The following is a 23,304-nucleotide window of genomic DNA, read 5'->3' on the forward strand; positions in this document are numbered from 1 at the left end:
AAACATGTTGATGGTGGTGTTGTTGTTGTTGTTTCGAAAACTTGAGTAAACGAACAGAAATCCCTTTCAAAAAATTTTCAAGATTTGAATAAACTATGAAGGAATGGGGGGGGAGAGGAGAGAGAATCTCAATGTTTTTCGGAACTCTGCTCACTCAGATTGCTTGAATTTTGAGAGGAAACTAAGCTTATAACTCTCCAACTCGATTAATGCATTTTTACTCGACATTCATTCCCTATTTTTGTAAAATGAGTTCTCGTTTTCATGGACAGGCAACGATACTGTTCGTAGAGTGTTATTCAGGAGTTCCAAAATTGAGAACCTTTGATTTCAAATTTTTCAAATTTTCGATTTACAAAATTGAGAATTTTGGACTCCATGATCGAGAACTTTTGATTCCAAAATTGAGTATTTTTGGTTCCAAAATTAAAATGTTTAATTTTAGATTCCAAAATTTTGATTCCAAAAATTCTCAAATTGAAAAGTTTTAGTCCAAAATTGAGAATATTGTGGACCCTTAATAATTGAATGTTCTGGGCCCAAAAGTGAAAATTTCTAGTCCATAATGAAGCATTTTCCATCACAAAGCCAAAAGTTTTCAACAAAGGTGAAGGGGGAGGCTTTTCAAAAGAATTATCGTCGGATTTTACCGGAAAAGGTAGGATTTTTGGCAACACGGGTCCAGATTAGCTTGAAAAATCACTACTTTTTCACAACCTGGTTTAATCGTCTCTCTACAAAATTTTTAGAAACGTCTTGAGTTGACCTCGTTTTTTTTCTATCCCCCCTCACTCCCAAAAAACTAGCAAGTTGAAATTCACCATAAAAAAAAATTCTTATCACAGAAAAATCTGTTTTTAAATCAAAATTAAGAGGAAAAAAACGTATCCTGCCAATTAATAAAAAAATTTCAACTTTGACAAAAAACCAAACAAACAATTTTTTCAAATATTTTCAAATTTCGGGCTCATGTTCGTATTTTTACTACTTTTACAAATACTACCAAAACTCATCTCGATAGCCGAAAAAACATTAAATCTACACGGGTCACTCAAACTATATACAGCTTACGCAGCACATCAAATCCCTTACTTAGCTATCCTGTGTATCTCAATTAAAAATTCCAGTCACGAAAACTGCTCCCACACGCTTCATCTTCTTCCACAGATAACACAACGCATCGTACGTACAATTAATCGATAAAAAATAAATGAATTGATGGGTGTCGGGTATCCCTTCTCTTCGGCACTTTATAATTTCCTTTGGCCAGGATATCGTATAGATGGATGGATGAAAAGTGAAAACCCAAGTACCTCTCGCGATGCCTGCCTTATCTAGTACCTCGAAAATGTATAATCGAGCTATCTCTCAAAATCCTAAAAATACACTTCGACGAAAGATTACCGGCGCCCTTCGGCTCTTTTCGTACCTCAAAAAAAATGTAACCAAACGGAAGGCAAGAAAAAGGAGTACACGATAGAAAAAAATTCAGCTCAAGTAATGACGTCATAGTCATAAACTACATCACACGCGACATTAACGCGTCTGCTTTTACGTAAAAGACGACTACATATACGTAGACGAGAATACGAGATGTTGAGGTATTCTTCTTTCATTTTTTTTTCTTACACCCATTTCGAATTCGAATATGGAAAAAATTGAGGTAGGCAGCTCTATTCGACGATCTTTTGAGTAAAATCTCATCACTTTCACTCATTCTCATGCCGATGCTGGTCCATAACACACAATATTGTATAAACTTTATCAATCACCGGAGTGAACGACGACGAGAGTCAAAAGACAGTATCTCTTCGTGTAATACGACGTGTATCTTCCTACACAATTTTACCCCCCTTTTCGCCGCCATTGCTGCCAGTATGCTTCCTCATCGTGTAAAATTGAGAATGAAAGAGAAAGAAATTTCACAATGAAACGACGACGACGACGACGAAGACGAGACGACACATACGAGTACGCGAATATTATATAAATGCGCCGCAAAAATAATATACTAAGAGACGATTGAAAATATTTATAAAATTTGGTCGCCCCTGCTCTCTGTTGTGCGCACCAAGGCTAGACACCGCGCCCTCGAGAGAAAATCAGCCACAGCCGGACTACCCGATAATGTAGAAAATTGTGTCACTCACCTATTAGCGCAATTCCAAATATTTTGTCCGTTTGCCAACAATATCATTTCTACGTGTAATATCTTAAAAGGACGCATATTCTTGCAAAGACGTCTGCTTTTACGCCACACCATATTTCGGCGTATTTTCACTCGTAATCGTTTCTTTCTACTGCCCATTGATAATAATGGATATCGATAATCACATCTCCCAGGAACTATCGCATTCGATCATTACACCTCTAGCACTCTCTTTCCAGTTCAGGGCACTTTCGCGTATTCACACTGACCGAGAGCTCGACTTCGGTAGACGAGGGGTATTTTGAAAACACGTCGAGGCGACCACGACCGCGACAGGGACCGGGACCGCGCACCCATTCATTCGTCAAAATATAAACATTATAAACGCCGACCAGAATAGATCTGGCCTGGCGTTTCCCTGTTCCAATTTTTCGACGACGACGACGACGAAGTTTAATTCGCTAATTAAAAAATACTAAAACGTCGAGAAAGAATACAACGACAACGACGACGACCAACACCACTATTTTAACTCGTGTATAAACACACGTAGAAAACCACAACACAAACCGTCCTTGATATTAAGTGGTAATATTTACCGTAAAAAAAAATGTATATTACTCGAGAACGAATAAAAAAATATACAACGTTATCAGCACCTTATAAAAGATCGCGCTTGAAAGCTGCATTACGCTCTAGAAAAAATTAGATCGAATTTCGATTAATAAAGGAAAAAAAATTGAGAATAAAACGAGTTTAAAACGGTGGTTTTTTTTGTCAAGCATTCGTCGAGACAATGGCAACAGCAGGTGTGAGTTTTTATTCATCGTATAAAATTAACCATTAAATAATAATCTGGGTGACAGAAGAAAAAAACATACGAGAGTTATTAATGATAAGTATATTTTATGCTCGACGCGTTATCGAATTATGCTCGATATATCGTTACCTAGACCTATACCTAAGAGTAAGATCTATAAAAAGAAGGGAAAAAACGTGTTATTTCGTCGAAAGTTTTAAAAATCGTATTGATTAATGTGTTATTTTGGTTCGAATCACGAGCGTAGGTAAATTTACTCGAAGTACTGCTATACTCGTATACCTGCAGCACATGTCTCAATGAATTGGAAAATTTAAGTCGTAAAAGTCGCGATCGTCGAACTGGCAACACTGCGTTTGATTGCATATTTTTTAATGCACCTGCTTTGATGAATTGATTGCATATTTTTCAGTGCCTCAGTTCAGGATTGTCACCCCGTAAATCTTGCCTTTATTGGATAATGCATTGTGCCAAAACACAGACGAATATGCAACCAACAACTCAGTACTGACGCTGGAAATGCTTCTGAAACATATTCGGCATCTTCACGGATATCAGAATGATGAAAATGCATCATAGGTCACAGCCGCCTCACAGGCCCTAAGAACCAGGCGAAAAAACTGTGCATTTCGAATAAAATACACACGAAAACACTTGAAATAGGTGTCTGCATATTTCCCCATCTTTCAATTTTGGAACCGCAATTTTTCTGTATCAAACATTTTGTTTTCTATTAGTTTTCTAGCAACAAAATTACAAAAATGTTGAATAAAAAAAAAACTATAGCAGAACATCACATTAAACTTGAAAAAAAATGAAAACTAATTTGAAAAAAAGAGAGAGAAAGAAACGAAAACAGAAAAACTTGGAACTAACAGAAATGTCTGCTTTGATGAAAAAGTATCAAAGAATTTATTGAGAGGTCACTGAGTATAAAATATTGTTTCAAAAAAAAAAAAAAAAAAACTCGACAAAGAGGACAGTGTTTTTAGAACCAAAACCATCAATCAAAACAAATACAAAAAAAAATCAAAGAAAAATTAATAAATAATTTTTCAATTTTCAAAAACATCCTCTCAAGTCTCAACGTACATAAATTATTTGAATTTAGAAATTTTCAGGCCTTCCTCCTCCTCCTCCTCCTCATCTCTAATTTCTTCTTCACAAAAATTCAGACATCAACTCACAGAAAAAATCTCAAAAAGAAATCAAAAAGAAAAAATTTCATATTTTTTTCCAAGGTATTGTTTTTTCACTGCAACTTTTCATAGATATACATTGTTTTTCAGACATTGTACGATCCATTGTTTGTCAAAATCAATTTTTATCAAAATTAACCAAGAATAGGCTATGTACATATTACTTTTTTTAAGCCAATTTGAAAACAATTCTTAGATTTTTTCACCACCTGCCTTCCCTTTCCCTCCCGCGCACTTTCAAAAAAAAATGTTTAAAAATTTCATCATCGAATTTTCAGAATTTCTAAAATTTTAGAATTAATTTCCAAATCTGTTTCGTATCTACCTTTCTATCAAAATTTTGAAAAACGTGTTTTAAATTTCAAAATATTCCAAGACATTAATTGAAATTTTAAAAACAAGATTTCAAAAAATTTCGTTAAAAAATGTAAGAAACAAATTTGGAAACTGAATTCAAAATTTTCAAGATTTTGGACATTTTGATTTCCCAAGTTTCTGCGAGGAATCTATTTTTCATCGCTTATTCTTTCAAATTCATGAAAATACGGATTTAAAATTGACATTTTGAAAGTCCAATTTCAATAAGCAGGTAGGTAAAAAAAGAGAATTAACTTCAAAACTTTGAAATTATGAAAAATTTGAAATGTTTTCTTATTTCTTAAAACAGATTTTCAAATTGTAAATTTCAAAGCCAGATTTTCATAATTTAAAAAAAATAGAAAACAAAAACTACAGATCTAATTGGATTCGAGGAATGTCCGGATCTGACCAGACCTGATCAGATCCAAATTGAATTTTCAAAATTTTGAAAAAATAGTCAATGCTTCTATATTAGTTTGAATTTGATTGAAATCAGAATTTGAAAATCAAATATTCAGAACTTTGAAATACTTAAAATCAAAATTTGTAAAAAAAAAAAAAAAAAAAACATTTCAAACTTGAATGATTGATAAATTTGAATAAATTACGTTGGTATTTCTGATAAAAAAATACAAAACAGGCTATTATTAAAATTAAATTAACACACTTATCCGTATTCAGGATCGCTCAGTCCGAATAAGAAAACATTGGCTGATGAAAATACGGGGAAAAAAATATACCTACCTACAAAGCAAAAAAATTTCCGGTTGTTCAAAATGGTTTATAGAGAAAGTTGGATGATGGCAAAATTATTGGCCACAATACAAATTTATTTTCACTGCTTGTTCCACTGAAAAATTTCAAATTCTCATTTTCATAATTTTCAAAAAAATAAACCAATTAAAAACATGTTTTTTTTTCTTGAATCAAGACCTATAATCTTTAAAGGCTTCTACTCAACTCTCAAAAACTTGCTCACATCTTAAATTTGGAAATTTTCAAGCCCCTACCTCCACTTTAATCTCATTTTCTCACAAAAATTCAGAAAAATGTTGGGAAAAAGTCAATAGAAAAACATCGTATTTTTTGTACAACTTTTCATTGAAAATTTCACCAAATTCACCACACTTTTAATCACCTTTATTACCTACCAGTGTACAAAAAAAACAACTCTAAACTTGCAAAATTTCATACAATTTTATGACCATTTCCATGCCTTCAAAAAAAATCTAAACTCTTGAAAAAAATATTATTTTGAAAAAAAATTGGTATTTTTTTACTTTTTTACAACTTTTTATTAAAATTTTCAACCACCAAATTCATTCCATTTTTTTTTTACAACTTTCGCTACCTGTTGAATACCACAAAAAAAATGCACTCTCGAACTGAATATTCGCAAGTGTTTCCCGTTAAAAAGAAAAAATTATAAATCAAAAACTATCCCCATATTTATTCATTTTTGGTTCGAAATAAATCAAAATTCTATTAAAGACACACTAAAATCAACGAAACTAGACCCAGAGAAATTGAACAATGAAATGTTTCAAAGTGAAGCTAGTTAACTGTTACAATTACCTATGTTAAAATATCCAAAAATGTACTTCGATTATAAAAATAAAAATATTTCGAAAAAAACTGAAAAATACCAGAAAATTTTTTTAAAAAAATGAATAGTAAAAATTTAAACTAGAATTTTTTATAACAAATCGTTCAACTTTACATCTTCCTTTTCTCTCCTATTCCTTCTTGCCAGTTGCCACAGCCACACTGTACAGAAATCTTCAAAAATATCGTCGTCGAGACCAGGTCTCCACACAACATTCAACATCAATTTTCCCACATTCGGCAATAACTTCAACTTCTATATTCTCATAGATCAATGTCAAATACAAATATTTGAATTTTCATCACTGTAATCAAATCACAATCTATACCCTCTTGACTCGAAAATGACAGCAAATCGTACCAGCATTTTACAAATTTGAATTTACAATAATCTTGTCTTTCATTTTAGCTAAATTAGTCGCCCGAACCTTATCCTTATTTCAGCAAATACGAGTAGGTAATTCAAGTACATACACACTTCTATATTTATGCACTTGCATCGCATATTAATTAGATTTTTATCTCGGATCGAGACACTTATCATCTTAATACAGATTAACGTATCACTCGGCGATATTAAAACACTAAAGCACGCTACATTTACCTACTCGCAGAAGTATACTGCACGAGCTTCGCATCAGGTCGCATCATCGCGTTGCATCGCCTGATCTCCTGTCTCTGCTGTCGTTCATACTCGTCATACTAAATTTTACACCAATCCACTTATAACTTCACGTTACTTGATGTATTAATAGATAATTAAACTATACACAGGCAAACGCAGGCATTTTCCTCCCTGTCTCTCTTTCCCTTTCGCTCTCGTAACCTGTAGATACAGAAAGAGTACTCGTACAGCTACTAGTACGTTGAAAACATTACCATCGCATCGCGAGCCCGTAATTTAATACCGATCGTCGACGAATAGAACGAAATACCGCACTCTGATCCCATGCCCAGGTATATACGGCTATAGGTAATTTACAACAACGTACTATACTATAGTAACCGTACTAATCTAATTTGCAAAATGCGTATCGTAGTAAGGTACGTATTCGGTGGCGAGCTATTTAAACGGGTAATTAATAGTCGGCCGAATACGCGAACATCGCAAGAAGCAGAAAAAACCCGCTCGATAACACCACTATCGCATTAATCCGATGAAAATAATATTCGAATGTCGTCCGCTATACGTTTAACGAGTACATCGCGTGAGCTGGTCATTTTCGACTCTGCTAAAGACTAAAGAGTTCGTCATCCATCACGATGGCGACTCTGCAGACGACAAATTCCGATACCCGTAGCTCTGTGCATGGATTCGCCCTTCGTATACGCCATCGCCGCCAGTAAGTATCCGACACCAAAAATCATACATTTGCCCATAGAAGGGTACTTACGTATTAGTTTTAGATAGATTTGGATCGCTGGTCTTCCTCCGTTCTCGAACTTGTCTCTATAGAGGGGAAAAAAGCGAAAAAAATTATTAAATTATATTCTTCGAATAATCTTAACATAATTTCCTGCTTGTATAATAACTCGCGATACCTCTCCTCGTCTTCTTCAAATACCTTGGCGAACTAATCGATGGCAATGAATGGCTATACGTTGGTGAAATTTCACGACTCATTACCCATTTCTCGTAAGTAATCGTCTACGTCCTCGTCGCTGTTACGATTCGTAAGCAACATATTATCGTATTTAATAACCCATCGCAGCAAGTACACGAGCTTCGAAATTACTTAATATTAGGTAATTAGAAGCTCGTTCTAGCCCTTCCTCTAGTTATGCAAAATTAACACATCGTCGTATTCCGCAGGTACTCTAAATAGACGTATCTTCGATACAAAATTAGCATAGATGGTAGAATTACGCGAAAATTAATCACTCCGCTCCCACACAAATACTCTGCCTTATACATTTGTTATTTATATCGCGAATGATAACAAATGACCGTTAATTTATCAATAGCGAAGTTGACCATCGGATAACCGTACTCCTCGCAAACAAGGATACCTACCTTAAATTTTATCCATAAAATAAAACGCAAAATTACACAAATATCTCGTATTTTCCATCCGAATAAAATAAATTGCATCTTCTAAGACTATTCTTACAAACCCTACCCTATTTTTTCCTTTTATCGTCGAATAAATCAAACTAATTATTTATTATATCGCGATAGCTGTCGAACAGGATTACTTAGAATACGACGAGATAATGAGACGAAGAAAAATCATTAATTTCCAAACGCAGATCACAAAGAGAAACAATATTCTTTTGAAACAAAAACACACCGAGAAATTGTCAAAACAAATCTGAAAAAAAAAGAAAAAACAACAACAACCTTACGAAAACAACCTATCCAACGAATCAAAACTTTGGAAAATATTTTCCACACACAAATAATTATACAGGTAGAAAAATACAAATACATTTACACACAAACGAGGAGTGAGGGGGAAAGAGGACGGGAAATCAATCATAAATCATCTATATCGATTAAGTACGATATAACAGCAGATGTCGTTGAAGCTTCGAAAAATAGGGCGTTGTAATTTTTTCTTCTTCTTCGAGCAACTTTCAATTTCTTTCGCAACATGAGACCGAAAAAAAAAAGAAAAACCAACATAATAAAGATAACAAAACCTAGATAAACCGAGGAAAAATTTTTCATCATTGAAAAACTTTACCAAAACCGCACACAACCAAGAGTACCTACTCGTACGTACTTTAATTATACGACAGATTTTACTCGGGGCTCAACACCACCAAGCTCGACTTCAAGATCGGTAAAAATAAATTCAACGATATTGCTAATATTTATCTCGCCTTATCTTTATGTTTTTTAAGCTTCCAGAGTATAGAAATAATAATAATAATACCAAAATTGGTCATTTACTTTTAATATCGTTTAGAAGAATTTAATTCCCGTAGAGTTTGGCGGTAAAAGCGAAATTCTCACCGAGAGTTTAGTTCTCTTTTTTTGGTGGAAAAATCACCACGACGAAAAATAGGTCACGAATAATACGATAAGGTGCACGTTCGACCAATAAAATCACAGCTAATTACAGTTGACGAAAAAAAAACAACCTTGTTACGATATTTTCGACGAAAAAAGCAACGCATTTCTTTGGAATGGCCATCGTTAGCGTTGTTTTTATTTTTCACTCCCTCTGTATTCCCTGAAAGCTGAAGAAACAGAAATCAAATCAATTTTTTCATTTTTTCTTCTCTTTTTTTTAAGCTAACGCGCGATATTTGAGGGTAAAATGTTTTGAGCAGCGATTGGAAATACATTTTTAAGAAAAAAAATTGAATTTCGTGATGAAAATACAATCAAGTATCGTTTTTTCTCCCTCATCATTGCTCAATATGATCATCATCCTATTTATTCATCAACAATAAGTAATTTGGACTAAAATTGAACTGCAAACAACAGACAAAAAATAGATAAAATGTTTGAAATTATTCGCAATAAATAAAAAAATGATAAAAATAAAAATTAGGATTGTACATATTTTTTAAAAAATAATTTCAGCTCCCTTTCCTTATTTTGAAAATTTTAAATTTAAATTTTCGGGTGTTTGCTACAAAAAACAAAACAAAACAAAAAAAATGAATGGATAATATTAAAAGCATGAAATCTTTAGAATTCAGAGACCTCTTTTTTTATCCTACCACATCCTCACATCACATCAATGAATCTTTCAAAAATTATTTCCAAGACGAATGACTGAAAATATATCTAACAATGTTCATTGTCTAATGTTTAGCATTTCTTATTTTTCATTTAAAAAAAAAAAAAAAAAAAAAAATGATGAATTATTTTATAAAATTTACAAAAACGCAAGAACCAAAAATTGAAAAAAAAATGCACAAAAAACTCCACTAATCACATCATATTATTGACCTCTATCTTCACACCTCACTCTTTTTTTCAATCCAAATGAGCACTTACACCCCTATAAAATGCCTCTACCCCTCTCTTGACTCCTAAAAACCTCGACCATCGAACCAAAAACAGAAATATTTGCCAAGACATAGGCAGATAAAATATACAAAAAAACAACCACACATCGACCAAATTCTCGACCCCTCTCTTCTTCACTTCTTCTACCCTAAACCATTTCAAAAAACGACTCCATTAGTAACACACGTGATACACGAATCGATCCCAGTTCACGCGCCGAAAACCACCACATCTTCATCAATGAACCAGAAAAGAAAAAAATCCCCCACAGAAGGGGGATAACTAGTGGGGGGAAAAAAATCACCGCCAAAATGAACCTATCTGAGGCAAAATACGTCACGTACATATCGTAAGAAAATACTCGTGTACAAAGAAGATTTTACCTCTACCCCTGCCTCTGCCATACCCTATGTTCAATACAGTCTACCACGTAGCGCGATCTGATGGAGAAAAAGGATGAGGGAGGGTTCGCCTTCGATATATTAAATTTAGGCAAATTTTATACATAGCTTTCGTCTGCTCTTTTCTTCGTGTATCCTATAAAACATAATGGTACCATAGACATAGACATAGCAGCCGAGGAGAAGACATCACACAGTCGCATCAACGAACGTGACCGAATTTAATTTCAGTATAACATTCCGTAAAGTTCAATAATCCGTTTTAATAAACCTCATCTCTTCGACGTGACGTGACGTGCCGTGCCACGTCTTTTGCAAAGCAAATACCTACCCCACCACGTCACAGAACAAAATTAGCGATACTGTGCGATACCAGAGTGTCTACTAAAATCAAAAAAGCGAATTTCTCGCCTTTTTCTTGCTTTTTTCTTGCTTCCAAAAATGAATTTTCTTACCCCCCTTCAAATTTACGCATCTAGATAATCTTCGCTAACCCCTCTAACCCCCCTCCCTCCCAAACAAAATTTCTCAAAAATTTATTCTTCAAAGCAGAGAAGTGAATTAATTTCTCAAATGAAAAAATAGTAATAAAAAAAGTGATAAAAACAGACGTTGAGGCATGTCTACTGAAGTGAATTCAATTCTATGATGAAAACAGTAACAAAATAAAAAGTTAACTCGAATGCGGATCGAAGTCAGGTTATTTGGGGGAGGGGGTGTATGCTGTATGATGTCATTTTTCCATCAAAAAATTGTTATTTTTCCGACAAAAATCAAAATTTCAACGTGCTAAATACCAGTGACATATACAACAATTACAGGATCAAACCATAAAAGAGCTTATATTCTTATTTGTGATTGAGGGGAGAGCAAAATCAGAAATTTAGACACGAAAAATGGACATTTCAGGTAGTTTTCAGAAAACTCTTCACAATGAATGATCATTGTATTGAAATGAGGGTAAAATTACAGCTCGAGCGAAGCGAGAGCGAAAATTTGTTGAAAAAATTGGTGTAAAAAACGAAAAAACGACCATTTTGTATGCTTTATTTTACATTTTCAGCGAAGCTCAATAATATCAACAATTTTGAAAAGTTAGTCGTTCTGTTCAGAAAATGAAAAATTTGCACTTTTCAAATGGTTTGGGTATTACCTGGAAATGAAAAATTTCCTATTTAATTTTTGAATTCTTGAAAATTTTGAAAATAGCATCTTGAATGGCCTGAGCGAAGCGAGGGCAAAATTTTTGGAAAATTTTCAATTCGAAAAGTAGAACATCATCAATTTTAACAAAATAAAAACTTAAAATTTTGGTGGGATAACTTCAATTTTTCAGAGATTTTGGATGTGAATTCTTGGAAATTTTCTTGCTTTTCGAAGGAATTTCTACACTATTTTCTAACTTTCTTGCCACCCATGTGAATTTCTCGCCTTTTTCTAACTTTCTTGCCTTTTTCTTGCCAGTAGACACCCTGGATACATATTTACAAATTTAGCAACAAATTATTCGATTCGATGTGTTAGTAAGCTCAAAGCAGAAAAGGACGCGATGAGGGGTAAAGGGGATAAGATTAATTTTGAGCTATTTCCGATGCCTGCCTACCTTGCACACAGAGCCTGGCTATAAAATTTCTATTTTTGGATCGAATCGAGTATACGTGAACGTAATTCTCGGAGGAAATTTAAATTACATCCTCCCTCGCGAAAAAAGAAAAAAATTAAAACTGAACAACAAAGTTTTCCAAAAATAAAATTCGTAAATGAAATTAGTGAAAAAAAAAATACAAAGTACGAAAGAAAAAATTATTGCCAACTGTTGGAATTTTTCTCCATCAGAATGAAAAAAATCCAAATTACAAGGCAGTTTTTCGCCCTATTCGTCGCTTTTGCCGAGGTAAATGTAGCGGGAAAAATTGAAGGTAATTAAAAACAAACATTTTCCAAATCTCGAGATTTAAAAATAGCACGATGTGGACTTTTCATCTCCATTTGAATTTTCGAGTCCTCGAGGTGATTAACCCCTCCCCACTCACAAAAAGAAATCGGAATAGCGAGTTTTTTCGAACTGCATATCTCAAGTTTTGGTTTTTTTTTTTGAAAAAAAAATGATTTTTTTCCAAAATATTCAACAGTTTTAGGATTTTATTTATTTTTTACTACGTACTTTCGTTGCTTTTTTACCTTTTTTCATCACCGGAATATTTTCTGAGAAAGAGTTACATTGATTCAAATTCCTTGAAAAAATTTCTATAGTTCAATTTCAATTACGTATTTTGAATTTTTCTACATAAAACTTCATGAAGTTTCTAAAAAGATACAGGAAATTAATTTTTCTTAAGGGACGATCTTCAGTTCACTTCTTCTCATCCTTCTTCACAATAAAAGAATCAGCCAAGTAAAGGTCGTTCACTATGTATTGCATTTTTTCGGAGTGTTTTCGAAAGACTGGCCCTCAAAGGACGAAAAAAAACAATTTTAAAAATTTCAAAATCATCGAAAAAAGCGACATGAATTTTGCAATGTTTTCTCAGGCGATAATTCCGCTTTCGAAATGAATCATTCAACCCCAAACTCTAAATTCAAGATCTCCGCAGAGAGCTACATTTTTTGCACTCATTAGCATTTTTTTATATTTTTTGAGTTAACCCTCCCCCCCTCTTCGATTCTGTGGATTCAGACACTCATATTGGATTTTTCAATATTTTGGACTCCTCTTCCCATCTCCTAATTCACTATGGAGGGGAGGGGGAGGTTTCATTTTTGATTCTAAGATGAACAAATATTTTTCAGACTTGGAATCAGCACCTTCAAAGGTAAATAATTCAATTCAATACCATGCATATTACTTTTTTTGATAGCTTGAAATTTTTTCACCCCTTTACCCTCTCTTTTATCATTTAGGGGTCAATTTTTCAAAAAATGGATACTTAAAAAATGTCAAATACAAAGATGAGAAAACCCCACCACTCCAAAAATTGAAATTTAGCCATAAAAGAGAATCCAGCTGAATTTGAATTTTTATTTTCACACCCAAAACTAGGTCTATTTTCAATTCTTCAAAATCTTCGATCCTTCTCCTCCCTCTCTCCTGCTTGGAACAAATAACCATTTTTGGGTGAAGTCTTTTTCCAAAAAAAAAAAAAAAAAAAAAGAACCAAATTCAAAGACTTGAGAACAAGGCATGTTCACTCAAGTAAACATACAAAAAAGGGTTGTCTACTGGGGGGAGACATAAAAAATATGTCTTGATTTTTAACCTAATTCACTGAGGCGATTTTGAGACTCTTAGGTCAAGGCAAAAGTAGAGCTATGGGACCCCAAACTTGAGTATTTTTCTTAAAAGAATGTGTTTTTTCCAATTCTCCGGACCTCCTCCCCCCCAAATGGCACACCACCTTAAAAAGATGCGTTTTTAGTTCCTGAACATGCTCACTGCAAAGAGATTCAAATCCTAGATCACTTGGCTGAAAACTTGAAAATTGCGAAAATCAAGATTTTCCTAGTTCAAAAAAATGAAAAAAAAAATAGTCTTTTCAACTCGACAAATCCAATCTATAGCTTCCTGATTCGTATTCAAAGAGTCAAATAACCCCAATCCAAACTACTAAAGTGATCACTAGGAACACTTGAACTATCAGATATCGATTTTCGATGAAAATTTCACCAATTCACGATTGAAAATCCGGCCAAAAAACGAAAAAAAAACAGAAGTTTTGCCTATTCGCAACATCAAAGGAGAAAAATCACAAATTTAGTCATCCGAAACCTGTATCAACCCAACTAAATCCACTCGTACGTTTAATATACAAAATCTCGACGTATCACCCTGGCCACCGTCCAGGCACTCTGTGAGGATAAACCCACACCATCGAGATCTCATCGCGGTACCATTTTCAATTAATTAAAAACCAACGCGAAGGCGTTTATGTATCGATGAAAAAATAAAATATTATACGTTTCGATTTTAATCGCATTTCCCTCGCATTCGTGCAGATTTCCCTTTTACGGAGGCAAAACACACCGCTCGCTCCCTGGAACCATATTCCGTCAAAGTCTGGTCAACACAGACTGAGGCAGAGGGGGTGAAGGGGCTTACATAGATGTATCTCTCCATATGCTCGTAATCGTATACCCTGCCCACATATCGTAAAACAAACATAACCTCGAGGGATGTAACAAACATCCATATACCCTACGTATCGTTTACGGCGATGAGGTATTTCATTAATAAAAATCCATTCATCGCTCTACGAGATTCCATTCCGAATGCGAGCTGTTCACGTAACGTATGTATATTGCCACCAATCACCGTAGACCATCGTTCGGCAGGTATTTGAAGACTGCAGATCATCGTCTCGGACAGATAAGGATGAGGAGATGTACCAATTTATACACTAGCATCACGTATCGATGATCTCACCTTCGGATGTATCCTCTCCTTATAACTTTCGGACCTGTTGATCGAAGTGCCAGCTTTGCATCGTTGCGATAAATGATGAGAAGGAGGTGTTCTGCAAGAAGAGAAAAACAAACGACGAGACGAAAATTAATTTACGTACGATCGTAAAAAAAATCTACGTACTACATAAACAAAAGAAAAACACACAATAAGAGGGAGAAAAATATCGAAGAAAAAAAAACGCTTAAATCGACAGTAATTCTATATAATACTCTTCGTTTACGTCATCTCGTATAAATATACGTACTGTGTGTGTTTTATTGGCACGTCGCAATCGGCGTAAGGACATAGCTGTTCTGACACAAAAAATACCAAGAAAATGCATAACTTAATATAAAGCTAGGTAAGTACAGACAGACCTTCTACTCACCTAACCTATCAATAATACTCGTACATACGACAAAATCATTCATTAATCGTTGTCGTGTCTTCTCTCGCTGATTCCACATCTTCGAAACTTTCAGCATCGTACTATTCTTTCATCCGCACAACCTTCGAAGATCTCGCGACTAAACATTCACCCATCATTTGCATCTTTTTTTTTATTTTTATTCATTTTTTTCTTTCTTTCTTTCTATATGAACTCGCAGCTTTGGATATTATTCAATGGCACGGGATCGTCGTCGATTCATTTTTCATAGGTATCGAAATATCGTTTAATGCTGCCGAGCTGCTGTCAGACTTCGTAGTACAAATACTTTATATACACTTGTGTTACATATACAATATACTACCCGAAGGCGACCAAGCGAAAGAAAAATTTATGTACGTCAAAAATACTACACGTCGTCGTTATGTTCTTCCCTTCCCATGCCCCTTCTCCTATCACGTTCAGTTACAAATTTGTACTAGAGCAGTACATAGGTAGGTAGGTAGGTACAAACGAATTCGATCAAATACGAGTACATAAAGGTAGGTATGGTATATAAGACCTACTCATACGAATATAATGTAACAAAACCAAAATCGTGTGTAGTTAAAATAATGACATTTTTGCAAGATCATTTTTCCAATCCAAAGATGAAAGGTTGCGAAAGGTCATCCCAACCGAACACCGAACCCTTCTCGCTGACCTGCAAACGTTTTGCAGGCCAACTGGAAATTTTCATTGTCAGAGATTATTCTTCTATTCGAGCTCAAAATTCTGAGACGTGATAAGCGAACTGTAAATTTATCTATTCTCATTTCCATAAAAATTCAGCTATAAATCATCGAATAAATTTTTTTTAAATTGCGATATCAATGGTAAGTGTTTTCTTTTCTATTATGAGCGAAAGAAAGGTGAACGTTTATCGAGTAAATTAAGATAACTCACGAAAACGAACTTCTTCAGACCCTGACGACTTCAAATCGAGCCAAAAATTGATTTCGAAGTTGAAAAAACTACCCTGGTACCCAAATTTATAGCAAGAACTGGATTTTTGGCTGCCAAAATTAATTTACACGCCTTCTGGAGAAATTCAACAAGCCTTAAAAAAATCAAAAATCACACTGGAGCCTCCAAAATGACTGGAAATGAAAGAGTTGGAGGGGGGAGGAGTTGGTATTGTTTTCAAAATTCATTTTCATAATTTTTACTGAAAAAGTACACATGGAAAAAAAAGTTCTAGAACACCACATTTTTTGAATGTTCAAAAAATGGCCATAAATCGAAAAATCAATTTGAGCTGCTAAAGTTTGATTATAAGAGCTTCAGACCATGTTTTAACTAAAAATCGCATTCCTTCACATTTTCATAATTTTTCGACTTTTTTAGAATAGGAGCTGGGAAGGGGTCACTGAAAAGGCGGGTACCCAATCTGTCACAATTTTTTTTTCGAATCAGACTCAGGAAAATTGAAAGAGGGCCCCAAAATATACCCCTGGAGCCAATTTTAGCAGCTGAAACTCGTTTCTTCATTTTTGATGAATTTTTAAAATGTCAATTTGGTCTATTTCCAATCAAAAAAAAATTGTCCTAATTAACATTTATTAACATGCTGAAATTCGGTTCCTCTTCCTACCCTATCTTCGACCTCCGGATTCTATTGGTGAATTGGAGCCTCCAGCTGATTTTTCGGATTCTCCAGTTTCCGAAAAAATGTCTACAGAAAGGGGTAAAATTAAATTCAGCACCTGTAAGCTCAGATTTTCCATTTTTGAGACTTTTGGCTCGACTTTGATACACATACATACATTTATTTTCAAGATCCGTTAGTGGTGGTTAAGATCCAAAAAAAATTCCCAGCGATCAGAAATTTTTGAAAAAAAAACGAAAAATTTACAGCTAACAAATGATTAGTAAACGAAAAAAGCTCATTTTAAAGTTTTTTTAAGAGATCATTTTACTAAGCTACCTATTAATATAAGGATCACTGAACGAAGTAAAAAGTCCCAACTCAATTTTTGCCCCCTCCTTCCTCCCATTTCACAAGCTGAAAAAATATTAAATTTTCCACTTACCTCCCCCCCCCCCTTCTCCTATCACACATCATACTCGTCTGAGCGAGTTTTCCTACACCTACATCTTCGATTGGAAAAAATTCTACCTTGCGAAACGTTATTTTTAAACGGTAATACTTATTGTACGAAGAAAAACGCCAATTTTACACAGCACACATACACACGTGAAATTTTCGCTCGATTCGTGACCTTTTTCAAGCTTTATACGCCCGTTAGACATTTCGTTAGGCCAAAAATATCCTCCGTCGATTTTGTCTTTTCTTCTCGTATTACTAAATTTTTCGTCCATCAATTTTCTTTTCCCTTCAAAAATTTCATCTAACAGGTAGATTCTATTTTATTAAATTTTATAGCGAAAATAAGGCAAATTATGGCTCCTAAATGGAGGCCTCTATATTTCTGGCGCAGGTAAGTAAACATCTCGTATTCAGGTAAATACACCTGATTACTTTCATTAAAGCTTCTCACAATATTCGCATGGTAATCAAAAATACACCTCTATTCACCTCATCGCTGCTCACTAGCAAATTTTTTTCTAAATTGTTCGCCAAATTTCATCCAATTCGTGTCTCTCTCCTCGACAGAACTGCTTTTTTCTTCGAAACCTGTATTTAAAAACCATGTTTTTGAAAAAAAAATGTAGGTATTAGAACTTTTTTTTTATCGCGATAATCGAAATCATAGAACAGATACGTTTACGTATATGTCACGTTAGCTCGCCTCGCTCGTGTACACAAACACATAAGCTCCCGTGTTGAGAGCTGCAGATAACGCAGGCACAGCAATAACGCTGTAAAATATAAATTTCAAATCTCACACTTCGTAAATCACACACTCCGCAAACCAAACAGTTATTATTCGCTTATCAGTTCGCGAAACTGATAAGTCGAGAACCACTCCATAAAAAAATTGTGGCTTGTTTCGATTACGCGTTCTCTGCTCGTGCTGCTATTATAAATTACATGGCAAATGAGTAAAAAATTACGATAGTTAAAAAAAATGGTAATCGGCATTGGCAACAATACCATTCGTGGTACGATATACGTACTCCTATTAGATTATTCGTAGGGTATAGATAAATTTTTGAATTTTTATTCAATGTGAACGCGAACACCACCATCTTCTCTGGCATCTGCGGACTGCTCGAATTACAAAATTGTCTTTAAAATTTCATCGATCGATACGAAAACGAACAGAAATCATCCGTCAGAGATTTCGTAAAAAAAATAAAAACCTGCTGTAAACGTCGAAGCCGAATTTTTCCAATGTCACTCGATTAAAAAAATACAATTTTTTGTTGAAAATTTGAACTTTTTTTTAAAAAGAGGGACAGGGGAACTTACACTTTCCTTTTTAAAAATATCATTTTTGAATTCTTTCAATTCGAAAACCAATTTTTTCAACACAAACATCAAGTAACCTCCAGCTCAGAGGGATTAAAAAAATAATTATCGAATTGTAAATTTTAAAATGCCTTCTGTTGTACGATATTTCATTCAACTTCGAAAAAAATTACATTTCCTGATTAAAACTTAATTTTCCCAAACTTGAAGATGAATATTCAATATGGCTAATATTTGTGAAATAATCTGATTTTCAAACAACCACAGATGGATAGATTGAGAAATACCATTAGGGAAGGGGGACACAAAAGAAAAAAACACTGAATCCAGCTAAAAATGTTTTTATTTTCCCCCGATTTCCCACCTTTTCGTTAAAAAAATTACAGGTAATTTCGACCATTTCTAATCAGACCTCAATTTTCTCAGCTTGACGACTGATTTTGTCGATATCAAATGAACAATTTACTCATCATGCTGCTGTTGCTCTTCTCTTCTCGATCCTGCACGAACATCCAGTCATCATTCACTACTTCTAGTAAATCTGACTGGAAAATAAAAAGCATCAACATTTTTCATTTTTTGATAGATTAAACATTCGAAAAATACTAATTCAATTTTTTCTAGAAGTTGAAGGTCAATTTTCAAATATGTATTAGATAGAGTCCACAATTTTTCCAGGAATTTCATCACAGAGGAATAGACCTTGGAGAACAATTCGGAGGAGACGGGGGAGAGCATAAAAGCTGAAGTTCCCAGATAAGAGCTGACAAGGGAACCTTTCCAACTCACACTCTCCAATTTGAACACGAAATAAAGCTAGATCGAAAGAGCCAAAGTTCATTTTTGAACCTCTACGGCAAATTTTTGAAAAATGTAAAAAAAAAACAAACTAAAAACCCTGTTTTATGGGCGACTTTCAATTTTCTTCATGAGAGATGATTTTTTTTTACCAGAGTGAACAAATGTGAATAATTCCTTAAATTTCACTCTCACACACCAACAACTGGTAGTTTTGGCCCACTTTGGTGCCTCCAGCGAGTTTTTAAATTTCTCCAGAAATTTCAAATCGCTCTGGAAGAATCAAAAAGGTGAAATTGCTATTGTTTCCGAGTCCTGTGATCGTATAGACACGTCGGACGAAATCTTGCCCAAAAAGTCACTCGTGATACGCCTTCTTTGAAAAAATTGATTTTTCCCACTTTTTTTTGGAATTTACAAATCGGTCAAAAATTCACTTTAGAACTCACACTCCTGGAATTTCGGGGTACCCACCTAAAACGCCCTAGTGAGTATCTACCCAATAAGCGTCAACCAAAGTTATACATTCTAAAGTTGATCTTTGGCCCATCCAGAGCGATTTGTTGTTAATTTCTGGAGAAATTTGAAAACTCGCTGGAGGCTCCAGAATGGTCCAAAACAACTAGTTGTTGGTATGTGAGGATAAAATTGAAAGAATTATTCACATTGGTTCACTCTGGTCAAAAAATGTATCTCTCATGAAAAAAATTAAAAATCGCCCATTAATAAAAGTGTTTTGAGTTTTTTTCAATTTTCAAAAATTCACCAGAGGTCCAAAAATGAACTTTTGAATCTGAAAATTTTGACCAAGTGGGTTTTGAAATATGCTCTTTCGATCTAGTTTGGTTTCGTTCAGATCGGAGAGCGTGAGTTCGAAAGGTTCCCTCGTGAGCATCAACTTTTTCACTGGAAATGAATTTTTTTTACCAATTTTTATAAATTTCCCAGAAAAAAATATTCAATTTTTCCATCATGGAAACCAATTTTTTCAGCATCAGAGAGACAATTTGTCTCCTCTGCGGCTTCTTCAGTTAGTCTCGACCCTGCTTGATCATCAGTGCCATCACACATTGCACCAATAAGATCCACCGCCACCTCAAGAAATCAGACTACAAAGAAGAAAGCAACGAAAAGCTTCACTTGAAGAAAAAAAAACCAAAAACTCAGACAATGCTAAAAATAAAAAATAAAAAAAACGAAGAAAAAGAAAGACCAAAAGAACGTAGCACCGTACAAAGGTTCATAATGCGTACGACTTTCCAATTCGATAGCAGCGGAAACGTTTTGAATGGGTGTAATACTTCGGGGAAACGTATAAGCATTTTTGGTTTCCTGTAAAAGGTGGCTCCTTTTCTACGAGTACAACTCTCACTCGCCGTTCTCTTCTACTCCCTTTTTTTTTACAATCCAAGAACAGTAAGATGGTACGATGTGAGGAAGGTGGAGGGGGTACCTACACGATTTTCAGCGAATGGTTTTTCACGAGACGAGACACGAGACGTACGCGTAAGTATAGTGTACGTAGTAATGCACACACGATATAGGAGTATACGATATAGGAGTATACGATATGGTAGAGTAAGTGCAGCTGTGTCAGCTGCTTCTACATAAAATGCCCAAGTACCTATACGTAGACAGACACACGGTAATTCAAGAAGAGCATTTACTAGTTCAAGTCGCCGGAACACGAGCCATCTGAGGATGAAAGGAGCTAGAACGGGCTCTTACCATTTCAAAAGAGACATGAAAAAAGACTGTCGTATCGAATGTACACGTACATCGTGCCCTCCTTTTTATCCATTCCACCTTGGTCGAAGGTTTAAAATGATTTTTATGTAGCATTTTAAAAGGCTGACGAGATTTTGTTTGGCTAAGCAATGGTTTACAGAAGGATTTGCAATTCGCAGATGAGTCCTGTTTTTCACATACACAGAATGTGTTACGACGACGAGTAATCCGTTCAATTCTTCTCAATACCTATACTCGACTCTTATTCAAAATTGCCGTAGTTCGAGTTGAATTACGATATCGACGGGCGACGAACGATGAACGACGTAAACTATTACCATTCGTACGAGTAGGTACATAATATAAGAGGTAGTTAAAGGTACGAGTTGGAGTGCGACGACGATGACGACGAGTAGGTACGTAGGTGAACTCGAACTTGAATTTGCATACATTATACGTAGACGTACGAATAGGTAAGTAAGTATTTGTATAAATGGCTGGCTCAGAGAGCTCTTCGTAAATAAGCGACGAAGCGTTGCGTATCGTCGTAATCTTCGAATACATTCGTAATATTCGACTAGCGTGAAATTTCGAGAATTGTTTGTAAATATTTAACGTGTGTATTATGTACTCGTTCCTCGTACGTATATTAGGTACCGACTATGACGAACACGAAGACTATATACGAACAAGTTCGCGATTCCCCCGATTCTCGATTCGCATTCGCGCATCTCGAATAGATTATGTCATCTTTTTTTTATCGACAATCGCGTAATCTTTTCTTTACTTCCCTCTTTCCGTCTCCTTTACTCATCCGTTTTGCAAATTTCGCGATATACATACGAGCGAATGCGCGAAAGGAAGGTGCAGGTTTTTAGCGTATTATGAATATTACGCGAGCCAAGGACGCCAAATGAACTATAGGGCAAGGTAGCGATTCAAAAACTCTCGAAAAATCATACATTAGTACCTACGATATCGAAAGTAAACCTACATTTGAATATGTAAATTTATATTTTCATGCAATCTCCTTTCCTTTTCAGTTTTCATTCGTTCTTTTTCAATCTCTTTGGAATACAATTAGTATCAAGGCAAGGTGTTAGTCGACTCATCCTCTCATCCCACTTCAACAAATCAACAAGCGAGGTCAAATTTATGACAAGAGGAAATTTAAAATTAGAGGAAAATTTTTCAATATAAATCAAAATTATGAAAAAAATAAATTCATTCGAACAGTGTTGCCAATTTATTAAAAATTCCATGTATATTTTCAAAAATGAGTTAATGTTGCAAATAGTTTCATTACCTACTTATTATTTCGCGTTTCGGGGTTTTTTCATTTTTTTTTTTACAAATTTTTATTGAAATTTTGACTGAATTTAATACAATAGTTTTCATCTTATTTTTAAAATCACTGCCTTCGTTACTGTTTGAAATTTTTCAAGATGGTAGAAAATCGAGTGTCATGGAAAATTTCAAGACGACGTCCTCGAATCAAAGTTCTCAGACAATTCTCAATTGGTTCTTCAAACTTGAGTGAATAACGATTCATCAAAAGCTACCCGAAAAGAAAAGTGTTTTGATCAATTGAAACATTTTTCGTCGAATTATCACCAAAATACAAACAAAATTACAATCGAAAATATCAGAAAAAAATACGTTATTTCATTTTAAAAACGCATACTGTAATTTAGGTGGGGAGGGAACTTTCCATTTTAGCTGATTTTCTCGTCAAGAGTTCAAAAAATTCAAGAATACAGACTAAAAACTAAGTGAAAACAGTTCAACAAACACTTCTCTTTTTGAGCTCATGTCAGCAACAGGTAAGGAAGGGGGAGGCCGACTTACGTTCGTTTTTTTTTCCAAAATGGATGGAATCCGACAATACGAATTTTTTTGTGAAATGAATTCAAAAATTTGAGAATCCCAAATCAGAGTCTAGCTCACCCCTCCCCCCACCTCACCTCACAAAATATACTTATATTCAACCATTTTAATATTCTTTCCAAAAATCCGAAAAAAGTATTCAAAAA

General features: G+C 34.6%; 1 protein-coding gene across 10 annotated transcripts in view; it reads right to left on the bottom strand.

The window, feature by feature from the left end:
- RhoGEF2 (Rho guanine nucleotide exchange factor 2) overlaps nucleotides 1-23,304 on the bottom strand; it is a 312,288-nt gene that overhangs the window by 140,188 nt on the left and 148,796 nt on the right. For all 10 annotated transcript variants that reach the window (XM_065350872.1, XM_065351125.1, XM_065350958.1 and 7 more), the window contains 2 exons: nucleotides 14,922-15,012; nucleotides 7,528-7,583 (listed from right to left, as the gene is read on the bottom strand). In XM_065350872.1, the coding sequence (XP_065206944.1) occupies nucleotides 7,528-7,583; nucleotides 14,922-15,012 (147 nt within the window). The remainder of the gene's footprint in view (nucleotides 1-7,527; nucleotides 7,584-14,921; nucleotides 15,013-23,304) is intronic.

Source organism: Planococcus citri, chromosome 1 (genome assembly GCF_950023065.1).
Source record: "Planococcus citri chromosome 1, ihPlaCitr1.1, whole genome shotgun sequence".
NCBI classification, from domain to species: Eukaryota; Metazoa; Arthropoda; class Insecta; order Hemiptera; family Pseudococcidae; genus Planococcus; species Planococcus citri.